The following is a 14,428-nucleotide window of genomic DNA, read 5'->3' as shown; positions in this document are numbered from 1 at the left end:
TATGTTCTTGAGGAAGTCGGGGTCTCCGTTACATCGATGCATTAAATCTTCACAAAAGTGGAGACGGCGGTCTGGGTCGTCCTCAGTCAATGCATGTATCAAGTGACCCTTATAGGGGTGAAATTTCTCTTTTTTGAGAAAGTTCACCACAGTTACATGTGAAATATCATTGTTCAATGCAATCGACCTTGTACTAGAATGAGGGTTGTCCTGGAGCTCCACCAGGATATTCAATCTAGTTTCATCATCTACTCTAGGACGACCCGCACGAGGAGCATCTTTCACACTACCAGTTTCCTCAAACCTTGCCAGTACCCTACTAACCGTAGATTGCGTAATTGGTGGTCTGTCAGGGTACGTTGCATTAAATAATTGGCAAGCTTCTTGATGGGTTCGTAACTTATCGCCGAAACCAATCATCCTCAAAATATCAATTCTTTCGCGTTCACTAAGTTTTGCCATTTCGAATTAAACGATTTCACCAAAGAATGTTAAATCGGTACTGATTTTTAGTCTTCAATATTTCAGGTAATCTACTCCTTTCAAGTAAACATTTCTTTGGATCTTTTTTTTTTGAGGAATTTATCGGCAAACTCGAAGACAAAAAGTCGACCTTAATTTGCTACATACTATTTGGATTTTGTGCGGTTGAACTTGGTTCTAAATTTTGCAGTTTAATCAGGATCCTGACAATATCTGATGAATAATTCCGCAAATATTACATAACACCAGTTGCAACTTAAGTTATCTGAAATGCTTTCTGCCGAATAATTTTTTTTCTTAGGCATTTGATCCGTAAACAGCAAATTATTGCATTCAAGAACTTAAGGTGCATTTTTCTAAAAAAATTGTTATGTAAGACATCGAAATTTTCACACCGTTGTTTCGATAATTCACTGTCATCAATTTCGAACGAAAAAAATATGCGTTGTCATTTAAAAAAAAATTATGTCATCGCTACCGTAAGTGGATTATCGAAAAAAAATTTTTTCCACATAACATGGTGCCCTGGATCAAGTAAAAATCGACGGGTCTCACCGTATTTCGAAAAAAAATTGTTTAATGAAAATATGAATTTTATGCAGAACTTTTTTACCACGCTGTATATTGAACATATGCGGTTAGATTTGAATAATTCAGAATATAAGGAAAAAATTTTATTATTTTCGAAAGTATTGGAATACTTCCTTCCTCCAATGAATTTATGCCGTTGGAGATTGTTAATCTACTCACTAGAGTTTTCGGAGGAGATCTAGGTATATTTTTTTAGTATTCCGTCTGCGAGTGACGGCGAACACTGTCTACCAACTGCGACTAGAGAAACAAAAGAGTGACTAGAATGTGGGGGGAGTGCAGCAGACCAACTCTAACCGCCCGTCGTGCGGCACAACAAGTAGCGACTGGTCACGGGGCTGCGAGAGTGGCCGCCGCCTATGAAGGAACGGGGCGCTCGCCTTGGTGTGTGCGGACGTGCTGGTTGAGGATAGCCTTCTGCCGGAAGTGTTTCCCGCACTCCGGGCACTCATAGGGCTTCTCACCGGAATGGATTCGTAGGTGCTGGTTAAGGATGGCCCTCTGTCGGAACGTCCGTTCGCAGTATACGCAGGCGTAGGGCTTCTCGTTGGCGTGGATCCGGAGGTGTTGGGTCAGGTGGCTCTGCTGGCGGAATCTCTTGCCGCATTCCGGGCATCCGTACGGCCTGCTGTCCGTATGGATCCTTTCGTGTTGGAGCAGCGTGGACTTCTGCTTAAAGTCCTTTCCGCATGTCAAGCATTTGAAGAGCCTTAGCTCGCCGCTTAGCCCGTTGTTGTTCTTCTTGAGCCCTGCGTGTTGTTGCTGGATCACGTCCGGTAGCGACGCAGTCCTCAGATCTTGCATGTTTGTGTACTGGTCCAACTGGCCACTTCCGTCGGGGCCTAGGCTGGTCAACATCACACCGGGCTGTTTGAGATACTGTAAAGCAGAGAAGCTGCCCGCGCCTAGCATGTGAGGTGGGACGGGAGGCGGCGCCGCCGGGGGTGGGGCTCTGGCGTATTGCTGGTAGGCCTGTTGTTGCTGCTGCTGTTGCAGATCGGCGGAAAAGCACTGAGAGGCCGGTCGGGGTTCCAAGTCCATTGTAGGCTGTTCAGGCTGTATTTCGTCTTCTCGGGGTTCAGCCTGTGTCGCAGGATAAGGGGATGGTGCCGGTGAAGGTAAGCTTTGGTCCCGAGGCGGCACGGTATCCGCTTCAACACCAAGTGGGACGGTGGGGCCGAGGGCTTGCTGAGGACTACCCGCCCCTGTCGTTGTCTGCTGTTGTGGGGGCGGGTAAGCATCTTGCGGGCCCCACTGGCTTTGCGCTCGGTCCATTCCATCCTTATAGAGGACATACGGTGCAGCGGTATCTGAAAAACAAAACACGACTAGTTAGAGAATAATTCCCAAAACTAAATAATATAATTGTATTGTTTCCAAAAAACAGGGCGTATCTTAAGTGATGACTTTAATTTCAAGGGGTGATTCCTTGTCATATTTTAAGCAAAAAAGTGCATATGAACATCGGTCCGCAAGTGCTTCGTTACCGAGATACAGGGTGTCAAAGTTGGGAAAATAAATCGCATTTTCTTAAATATCTTTCGACTGATTCGAAATAATTTAATGAAATTTCATACACGGGGGTTTTTTGGAATGACAAATTCAAAGCTGTGGTCAATTTAGGTGTATTTTTTTGAGGGCGCCAATAATGAAGTAGCTAGGAGCAACCGTTTCCATGAAAAACGCATTTAAACTTACTTGAGCTGGAAATATCATAAAAATTGAATTAAATCAAATGCTCAAAATGAGAACCGCCACTGTCAATACAAGCATGTAATCTTCTGCTCATCGACTGTCGCACACGTTCCAAAATTCCTGGAGTGTTGCGTATGACATTACAAGAATTTACAATTCTGTTTCTTAAATCATTTTCATCTACAACTGGCGTTGCATAAACAAGCGACTTCAGATGTCCCCAAAAGAAATAGTCCAGAGGATTTAGGTCTGGAGATCGTGCTGGCCACGGCTGAGGTCCTCCCCGACCTATCCATCGCTGAGCAAAAGTGTCATTAAGATGTTGGCGAGCAGCAAGACTGAAATGAGCAGGTGCCCCGTCGTGCATAAACCACATGTCATTTCTGGTTGCTAGTAGTACATCTTCTAACAGACCAGGCAATGTTTCAGCTAGAAACTGTCTGTAAGTCTCACCATTCAGTCGAGGAGGAAGAAAATGCGGTCCGATGACATGATCACCAATAACTCCGGCCCACACATTCACCGAAAACTGCTGCTGAAATCCATGTTCTCCAATAACATGGGGATTTTCATATCATGCTGTGAACAGAATTTTAGACGTAAAGTTGGGATTCTGTGTAGTTTTTTGGAGAAACCATCGACAATAATGTAACCGTGCAGGAAAATCTCTTGGTATCAGCAGTTGCACGCGTTGAATGTGGTACGGATAAAGTAAATTTGTGTGCAAAACCCTCCAAACACTTTGATGACATGTTAAACTGTTAGATAATCTTCGCGTACTACTTGACGGATTAGCTTCCACTTCTTGTAGAATTGCTCTTCTAGTTGTGGTGTCATTATTGTTCTCGGTCTACCAATACGTTCAGCGTGAGCATTTAAAGATCCAGTGTCGCACAGTCTAGCATGGAGCCTTATGAAAGTTACTTCTGATGGAAGTGGTCTATTGGGAAATCGTTCCTGGTAAATTCGACGGGCTTGTGCAGCATTTCCATCTGCTAGCCTATAAATGAAATGTATTTGAGCTTGTTCAACGTTATTCATAGTTAACTGCGCACTAAAAGATAGTCAACTGACAGTATCTTGTCACTTTTAATGCCAAATATCATCGGAATTTTGTTATCACCGGAATTTTTGTATTCAACAAAAAAACATTTCTTTAAAATCTTTTTTAAGCAGATAAGGTAGGAGAATCGATTATTCTAGTCCAAAATGGCATACAGGGTAGCAGAAAAAAGTTGCGATGGATTAAAGAGGCCAAAATCGTTGCCGGTGGCGCTCTCAAAACAATACACTTAAATTGACCACAGCTTTGAATTTGTCATTCCAAAAAACCCCCGTGTATGAAATTTCATTAAATTATTTCGAATCAGTCGAAAGATATTTAAAAAAATGCGATTTATTTTCCCAACTTTGACACCCTGTATCTCGGTAACGAAGCACTTGTGGACCGATGTTCATATGCACTTTTTTGCTTAAAATATGACAAGGAATCACCCCTTGAAATTAAAGTCATCACTTAAGATACACCCTGTATATTTCCAAATGTAAAAAGGCTTTAATATATGAAAATTATTTGTTTTAGTAAAAGAGAAAAATATGTGGTGCCATAAGTACCACATATAAATGGTACATCTGCAAAGATTACGATGTTGAAATGTACGTATAGTACCTACTGTATATTAATGTGTGGCAGATATATTTTCGCATATTTGGTACCATGAGCATAGGCAAATACTGTAAGCTCTAATTTATTATTAATGAAAATGAATGAATGAAATGCTGATGCATGATGCCACGATCCGTGATCAGCGACCCCGAAAGCCCCCGTATACCAAAGGATCCCGCACAAACCTTATGCAAATGGATCCCCGGTGGATCTCTCTCAAATTTTGGGAATGAACTCTTTAGAGCATCCTGATCAAAAGTTATCATGGGCACTAAACCCGGAAACCGCTCCCAACACCCCAAAATCACCCCCAAAGGTCAGGGGCTCATTATACTACACCACGAAAAAAAGTATCAGACCAACACATGCAATGGTTACTGGTGTATTTTTGAGTGCTGGATATGAATACGTCATCATTTTTGCTCTTGCACGTATCGGTCTTCAGCAAATCGCTGAAGAATCTTCAGAAATCTGAAGAAAGAATATTGTGGCCTGTGATTCACATGCGATATCTAGTTTCTGGTCTATTTTTGCACGCTGAGCAAGATTCTGATTCTGAATACGTTGTACGTCTTATATACATAATATTATCATTATTGACTTTAGTTTCTGCTTAAATATTAGGTGTAACTTCTATCACATTTTTTAGCAAATATTAACAATTTTCTATATTTTAAAATACTACCGAGTTTTTGAAATAATAGTTAATACTTTAAAAGTTAATAAAAATTAAATATTTGAAACAAAACCGTGTATATAATTATTTTCAACAATTATGACGAAAAAGTATAGTACTTATTAAGCAACATATTTAACGTGATTTTCGTAAACATATTTGAAATTTACAGAAACATAGGTACTAAAGTAGGTCTACTAATTCCAGTTCTTTTTCTAAAAGCGCTTTTTTTATTTGCGGTTATATATAACACTGCGTTAAATATAAATTAAAAACGCTTAATTAGGTGCAACTAATCGGAGTTGCAGCAATAAATCGGAAATTTTCTAACACCTTTTTTTAAACAAAGCATTAATTTTTATTGTTGATTTAACAAATCTAGATAATTAGTCCCATTTAGGATACAAATTGTCATTTATATCACATCACCGGCGCATCCGGCAAAACTAATAATATTTATACGTTACCTCATTGAATGTATGCAATATTGGAAAAGTATCATTTTACAATAGTAATAATGTTACCCTAAAATGGGACAATAAAAACACTATTTTACTTTCACAGCGGGGTAACAATTATATTATTAGGTTTTTGAAAAACAAAAAGTCTGCGAAATGTATGTAATACTTAATAGATAAACATATACAGGGTGTTTCTAAAATAGGTTTCCAAACTTCTGCTGCGTTTATAACTCATTAAAATAAGCCAAAAAGTTTCTATTAACATGTGGCCTAGAACGTATTCTTAGGAATTTATATGCCCTTAAAAGGGCTCAAACAAAACTGTTTTTTTTTTCAAATAAACTGCAGTTATGAAGGATCCGATCATTTAATAAATAATTTAGGACATAAACTAAGACTATTTAAATTTAGAGTTACACTTACTAATTAAGAACTAATTACTACTGCAGACAGCTAAATGTGAAATAGAAAATAATGGGATTAAAATTAATAATAATAAGTTAAATTACAAGAACTGCTCGAAGTGACCACCTTGCATTTCGATGCATAATCTAGCTCGATGCTTCAATGATTTGCGAACTCTTTGGAAAATTCTAGGTGTTTGCCTTATTTCCATGCACGCGGCTTCACTTCCCTCCCGTAGTTGCTGAATGGTCTCAATTGGAATTTTATAAACCTTATTAAGTTGACCCCACAAAAAATAGTCAAGGTCAAGTTAAGGTCAAGGGAACGTGGAGGCCAGGGAACAGGACCTCCTCGGCCTATCCATTTTTCTCCATACAACTCATTTAAGTGTTGTCTTACATTATGTAGATAATGAGGTGGCGCCCCGTCCTGCATAAACCATATGCTTTGGCGTTCAATTAAAGGGACATCTTCCAAAAGTCCTGGCAAGTCGTTAAATAGAAAATTGTAATATTCCACACCATTCAATCGATTAGGCAACACAAATGGTCCGATTAGCCGATCGCCTAAAATGCCTGCCCAAACGTTGACGGAAAACCGAATCTGATGTCTGGACTGAAATATGCTGTGTGGGTTTTCATCAGCCCATTCATGGGCGTTATGAAAATTGACATAACCATCTTTACTGAAGCTTGCCTCATCCGTAAACAAAGTAAGAGATGCAAAATTTGGAATCCGCCTCGATTTTCGAAAAAACCATTGGCAGAGCTGCCGACATGTTTCGTTCATTCGGATTTAAAGCTTGAACACGCTGGATATGAAAAGGATGAAGTAGTTGTTCGCAAAGAATTCGCCAAACTATGGAAAAACTTATGTTATGCAATATGCATACGTGCGACACTTCTTACACTAACCCTTGGATTGTCCTGCACAGCTCTCAATACATTTTCTTCCATCACCGGTGTTCTTACAAATTTGTTGGAACGAACAATTTTCTCTTAAACGTTGATGGATCCTCTGAAATACCTGTCGAGAAGGAAGTCTTCTATTCGGGTATGCTGCCGCATACAGACGCCTCGCTTCTGATGCATTTCCAGCCGCACGGCCGTACATAAAGTGCATATCTGCCATTTGCGTGTTTGAATATGACTCCATTTTATGAGTTGCAATAATATTGTATACTTAAATTTTCCACTCACCACTTTTACTAATTAAACACTGCAAAGCTCAATTGATAGTTTATCAATAACTTCAATTGTTAAGCGTTGTGGCAACGTCAGTCTTTTATTTGCCATGGTAAACATATTTTTGTAATTTTTGGCCTAATAACTTAAAGAGCAGAGTAATTTTCAAACTCAATTTACTCGAAAACCGTTGGAAATATCGATTTGGATAAAGATAATGTTTTTTACGTAAAATTGTTAAGATTTTATAAATCTGTAGAGAAAATGAAAATGAAATAAAAAAAATTACCCCGAAAACCCCCTTCACCAACCTAAATGGGACGCATATGATTTGCATGTCGAAAAACGGAGTAGCCCATGGTATTTAACGTAAAAAGTTATGTAAGACCCATACATTTTTTTCTATTTGTTTTACCGTTTTGTCAATAACAGAAAAAAAACAGTTTTGTTTGAGCACTTTTAAGGGCATATAACTTCTTAAGGGTGCATTTTAGGGCACATGTTAATAGGAACTTTTTGGATTATTTTAATGAGTTATAAACGCAGCAAAACCCTATTTTAGAAACGCCCTGTATTACATTTGTAGATTTCAAGTCAACGTTCTAAAAGATAAACAGGGTTGTACTTTATTCAACTTAAGGTTGGGTTGAATAGAAAACAGGCAAACAGGTAAACATATTTTTTGTAGGAAATAAATGAAGTAAAATTGTTTTGAAAAATGATAAATCATGTTCTTGATTAATTGGGAATAATATTAACATATGTGGATTCCGAAACATGTATGTATGCATCCTAATAAAAGACGGTTAGTCGTTAGATATACTTACTAATACATTACTTTGTTTCACAGGAAAGTGAGGTATTTTCCTCTTTTGAACAAAAGGAAATTTTAGAGTCTCTGATGGAAAAACATCCGATTATACAAATATTTGATTCTCATAGCGGAGCATATACAGGGTGTCTCAGAAATAAGTGCCGAAAAATAATACCGCATATTTTACTCATCAAAACCAACAGCTTCTGTCTAACACTTTTTTCCGAAAACCTGCATTCTTTGAGCTGCCTGTGCATTAAAAAAATATACAGGCTTAGTTAAAAGTATGGAAACCCCAAAAAATATTAATCTTGACCTTTAGGTCAAGGTCAAGGTTCAAGGTCATATCAAGATCAAGTCGGTTTTATTAAATGGCGACCCTCATTTTCGACCCCGAAAATGGAAAGAGCTTTGTAATTTTTATTGCAACACCTTAAATATGATATTAAATTGTCTTTTTGGATTATCTGTATACATTCTTGTAAAACCCATAGTAAATTCTAGAACAATTTGAAGACTTCTTATCTTTTTCTTCTCTCTATATCTAGGAAAAAATTATAAAAGCTAAAGTTTTAGGAAATTTTCTTCCGAAATCAACGAAATATATAATATAAAAACAATTGACTGTTGCCCTTTGAAGATATAAACTAAACTTTTATTTTTATAAATGGAACGCCCTTTATATTTATAACTCTTTGATATTCTCTCCCTTTTCTAACTACAGTGATATATTAACGCCATACATTTGCTTTGATAGTTTACATAATATTTTGTTTTATTTACTGATCCTTTACTTAATCAATATTGCCATGGGACCATCTACTAAACAAATCTTTAAATTCCATATTAAGAAAAAATATCGTATTTTAAACAGAGTAACATCTTTCAACCAGTATTTTCTTCCGAAGGTCTTATAAATTATTTTCAGAATTCTCCAAAGAAAGAACTACATGGAGGTCAATTTAGGACTTAGTGACCTTGAATTAACCTCGAAAATCAAATTCAAGGTCAATCCTGACTTTTTGAAGAAATATCTCGCTATTCTGACGAGATACCAGCTCAAGATGTTCACAAGGGGGTTTGACCTTCAAATGTCTTTTAGATGACCTTAAAAATAACTCAACTATGTATTCGAACGTAAAATGTCTCGCTCTTTCAGAATCCTAAGTCAGAAATTGTATTACCATGAAAAAAAACAAGAGTTGATCTTCAAATAACCTTGACATGACCTTAAAACTTCTAACTCTTTAAGAATCCAGGAACAAAAAATTTATTACCTTCAAAAAACAAGAATTAACCTTCAAATAACCTTGAACATGACATAAACATCAAACGTACACCGGCTTCGAATTCAGCGACATGGTTTTTTGTTGCCGGGTGCTGTGTAATGAATTACTTGCGCATCTTTTGTTAATTTTATGAAGTCTGTCATTTATATCCTGTATGTTGCATACTAGGAACTTGTTTGACAAATATTTATACGATTTACGATGGATAAATATTAACGAATACCAACCATACATATATTATAATTTGTTACTTTCACAATATTTAATTACGGGAGTAAATTTCATGTCTAAAAATACCTCCAAGAGAATGACCTCTCAAGAGAACGCATCGAGAAATAGCTGCACCTGACGGACAAATCTATTTCGATGCAGTTTTAAATTTAGACGTCGGGCATTTAACTGGATGTTAGTTGACCCTGGTGTTAAGCATTGTTTATACTAAGAGTTATGACGATTTTTCTGTCTCTAACTTAAGTGAACGCTTATTTGTTTCCATTATGTGCAAGTTGAGTTCATGTGTACGAATGTTCATGAATATACAATGTCTCATTGTTCAAATTGAAAATGACAGTTTGGAATAAGATGTAACTAAAAGCAGTTAGAGGTTTTTTTAATTTTCTCTGTTCCTTTTCGATATCGTAATAACTTAGGTAGTAGCAACGTTTTTTAACTGACCATAAAAAGGAAATAGAATAGATATTAAACTATAGTGGTGGCTTCAGCTTGAACGTGCCATTTTTGTAATGTACCTATTATTCTAAGACAGAGTTGATGCATTTATGACTAACAACACACTGTGACTGTATGGTTGGTTGCATAAGTGTTACTAAATTTTGAAGAAAAAGGCACAAAAAAGTGTTGCAAATTTACATGACAAACCTTTGTCCAATGTTCAGTAGTTACAGAGCGTTGAACGCATTTTGGACTCTTGTATCAAGATCATTAAAATATATTCTTTGATACAATTTTATCTCTAAAAAATTTACGTAGTTTTGATATACCTATTTCCAATTTGCTGCACCTTATTGGATGCCAGCTGAATTTTGAATCCTTAGTAATCTTTAAACAAAAGCACTTTTTGAGTTACAGAATTTCAAAGATAATAAAGAAGTGAATAGTCACAGTAAACAGTTAGTTGTATTTATTTTTTATAAAACGTTATAAAATCGTAACGGCAGTTTAAAATGAATAAAAAAATATATTTCAACAAGAATCTGATAATTTCATTCTTAAAGACCAAAGGCTAAAAAATGTTAATTTGTTGGTTTCATGATTTCGAGAGATTTTGGAATAATTTCCCTTATTTCGTAAAATTTGGATTTCTTGATGTTTTATGACATATCATTGCGTTAAAAGGTCATATTTGCTTAAAAATGACCGTGAACTGAGAATTCAGCACAAATTTCAAGTTATTATCACGAGTGTCATAGTTACCTATAGGACGAAAAAAATTAACCTCAACACCCTGTAACTAATAGTGTTGAAAATTTACCATGAATTTAAAGCCAACGTGCAACAGTTTAGATGTTCTTTTTTCCGCTAAATTCTTTTACACTTGCTAAGAATCAACCTGTGTATAGAAATTTGTAACACAGGATTTTAATTAATCTTAATGTTATGTTTACTTAATTGGTTTTATTATACAAGGTGTCCCGTCCATGTTTCAAAAAAACTTATGTGCAAGTTCCTCATGGGAAAATAATGAGGGATGAACTACCCGTTTTATTTTAAACGCCCTGTTTTCGAGATACAGTGTGTTGAAGTTGTTACTTTCCAAATGGTTTTCCTTAATTATCTTTAAATCGGCTAAAGATAAAAATGTCAAAATTTGTACACGAGTAAACATCAACTGTGTGTTAAGAATAATGTGCAAACGGTTTTTTTCTGAAAAGCACTGTCGCCGATATAGGTAATTGGAGGGGTACAATCGAAAAAAAATGTTAAAATTTGTAACAACGGTAAAGCATACTACAAAAAAAGTATACCTGTTGAAATTTGGTAGCATGCACCTTTTCTAGAAAAAAGTTAGAATTAATTTTTTTGAATAAAGTAAGATATTTCTAATATCATGAGAAATTAAATTCACTTATTCAATCTGCAAAATAAACATATTAGTCAAAATATTAGTGTCCTGAACATAAAATCCAAACGAAAAATTAAAATTTGTGTTAATAATACATATAGCCCACTTGCATTCTGTTTAATAGAAATTATGTACCATGCAGTGAAACAATTTGCAATCGATTACAGCATTGTCAATGTCTCAATCGTAAAGAAATAAACTTCACAGTATAACTTAATTCTATAACATTTTTTCATATACTTAAAGTTATTTTGAAAATGTTACGTAAAATTAAAATTACGTTTCTTTACAATTCTTAGTTCATTACTTATAACAGATACATTTGTTTCAAGAATGGAATAAATTTGATCCAATATCTTATCTGAGGACGAAAAGTTATAGTTAGTCGCATGCTTCTAACATGTTTGACATGTTTCACTCTTTGCACAGGGTGTTTCAGTTCGAGTGAATCAAACTTTAACCACAAATAGAAGCCAATAAATAAATCAGAAGTGACTTATAAAGCAAGGGTATAAGTATCACCGCTCAATTATTTATTGAGTTCTATTTGTGGTTAAGGTTTGATTCTCCCGAACTGAAACGCGCTGAATACTAATTGATTTGTATTTTAGTTGATATGTCTGTACAGACTTAAAACAAATTAAAATAAAATATTGCAGCAAAAGATGAGCATGTCTTTTTTTCATTAGCGAGTAATTGCCCATGAGTAGCGTTAGCGGCGATTGGGGCAAATCACAAACGAAATGAAACTGGCTTCATTGGAAGAAAATAAATTTTAGATTAGTACAACTTGGCTTCCGTAATCGTCATAACAAAGTTTTTTGTAATTTTTTTTATAATTTTGCATTTTCCTTAGATATTTCAAAGGATCGAATATAAGTTTATCTCTTATCTAAAGCATATATGTCAATACCAATACGTACGTAATTATTAGAGATTTTGTAAAAACATATTTTATGTAACTCCGCTTTATTTATTGTAAATAAAGTGCAGTTGTTGCGTGTCACTAAAACGCATCGTACGAATAAAAAATCAATAAGTATCAATGTTCTAATGCAGCTCTATTTACGTGTTACAGAAACTATTTAGCGATATTTTAATGTACTTAAATACCTTGTCTTTATTGAAATGTCAACGTCTATTGAGATATAGGCCCCTAAATGTTGTAACGCAGGCCTAATTCTAAGGTAAACTAGTAGCTGACAAATTCATAAATATCAAGTTCAATTAGGCTAGAACACATAATAGTAATATCTGTCTCTATTCGTCATTCCAGCCTCAAGAATTAGAACAGACGTCACAGACTTGTGCGGGAGAGGGGGTGGCATATTATTATTTGGCAAGTCGTATTTGCGACCATGAACGACTTACGTTGATGAGCCCTGACCGACATTCAATGGAAGAATGAGGGAAACCTCGAAAACTACTCTGTAGAAAAAATCGATGTGAGTGAAAGCAATAAAGATTCGGAGTGGATCCATTGAGCGAAATTAATGAGTACATTTTCACTCACTATTGAGCATTTTGATCATTTTACTCATTTGTGATTATATTCAAACTAAAACTGAGTACTTTAACTCAAATATAAGTACCCCTTAAACAAATTCTTTACGTAAACTCGTATTTGATGCACTTGTATCGAAATCAGAGTAAATGTCTTCATTAATGAGTGATCTCACCCTTTTTCATATCCAGATGCATTGTCTTTGTTCCCATCGTCCCATCAGGTTATCTCGTGACCGTGGCGCGGTGGATGGCAGTACGGCGTATGGTGTGCTTTGGAGTTGGACAAGTATCAGTTTATCTGATTATTCTAGCGAAAATTGTATTTAAATGCAGTGATTTAATTACAATAATTATAGACGATATATTAAGTCTCGATTAATATTTGGTTAAATAAACGGATGGTTAAATTGTTATTATTGGCAATTTATTTATCCGATTAGTGAACCAATCGAGACTTAAACTATTGCCCCTAAAACAAATCTGTGTTGAAACCACCATGACTGTTTAGTAGTTTATGACAATGATATTTAAATTCGAATTTCAAGAAAATATAAAATGGTGCAAAACCACTCCAAACGTTAATAATATGAAAGCATTTATTAAGTAAATTGTACACATTAGTAGACCTAATTTCAAATTACATGGCTTTTACTCAAAAATTATACAAATTTAATAAATTACAAAAAAGTTATTAGAAAATACCGATTTTCATCTCTTAACTTCAAGGGTTAATATATATGTAATATCAAAAGAAATGTTTGAGACATTATTTTTACATTGTCTCTCCTAATTTGAAGGTTCATCATTTGCAGAATACGCTGTACGAGTATAGTGTCTAATTAATTTCAACACTGCATGTCTCAATTAATAATTTATGAGTGATTTATTGTTGCACTCAATATTTAGTTAATTAAAAAACAAGTCTGAGTAAAAAATGACTCAATAATAGTTAAATTTAAATCATATTAGAGAAGAAGTCAACTCTAAATTGGTTTTATAAACTCAGAATAGAGTCAAAAATCACTCAATGAATAGTTAGTAGTAACTCGGATTTGAGAAAAACTCACTCATTTCTGATGCAATAGTTTCACTCAGTTGTATTCATACTAATAGAGTGAATATTTCACTCAATCGGGGGCGGACAGAAATTGATATATTATTGAGTAAAATTGAGTGAAATTTGAGTGAATTTTTTTTTACAGTGTAGGGGGATGATCAAATGCCAATCAGTATCAATCTCTTACATTGACCCAAACCAATTTTTCTCCATCCTGGCATGCCCCAAGAGAGGGTGTTTTAATACCTTCTACAAATGTAGCTGATCAATGACACAACAATCGCCAACAATTTAATTCAACTTTCATTAATCTGCGTATTGAAAAATAAAAGTTATCTTATTTCTACTGAAAACATATGATTGAGATGGTTTTGATTCCTATATTGCGTGTCTATCTATCATTTATCTCTTCTATAACATTTTTTTAAAAATGTGTAAAAACTGTTATTGAATATTTAACTGTCTACAAACCTAATACGTAAGTAATACGTTATGATTATGATATAACAAGGATTAGT

At 35.2% G+C, this 14,428-nt stretch overlaps 1 protein-coding gene across 1 annotated transcript in view; it reads right to left on the bottom strand.

Annotated features, from left to right (window-relative positions):
* The window catches only part of LOC108913989 (zinc finger protein GLI4), a 52,777-nt gene that overhangs the window by 7,706 nt on the left and 30,643 nt on the right, over positions 1–14,428 (bottom strand). The window contains exon 2 of the mRNA XM_018719682.1: positions 1,455–2,384. Coding sequence (XP_018575198.1) covers positions 1,455–2,384 — 930 coding nt within the window. The remainder of the gene's footprint in view (positions 1–1,454; positions 2,385–14,428) is intronic.

Source organism: Anoplophora glabripennis, unplaced genomic scaffold (genome assembly GCF_000390285.2).
Source record: "Anoplophora glabripennis isolate ALB-LARVAE unplaced genomic scaffold, Agla_2.0 scaffold955, whole genome shotgun sequence".
Lineage (NCBI taxonomy): Eukaryota > Metazoa > Arthropoda > Insecta > Coleoptera > Cerambycidae > Anoplophora > Anoplophora glabripennis.
Note: the sequence above shows the minus strand (reverse complement) of the source record. Positions and strands in the feature narration are given on the sequence as shown.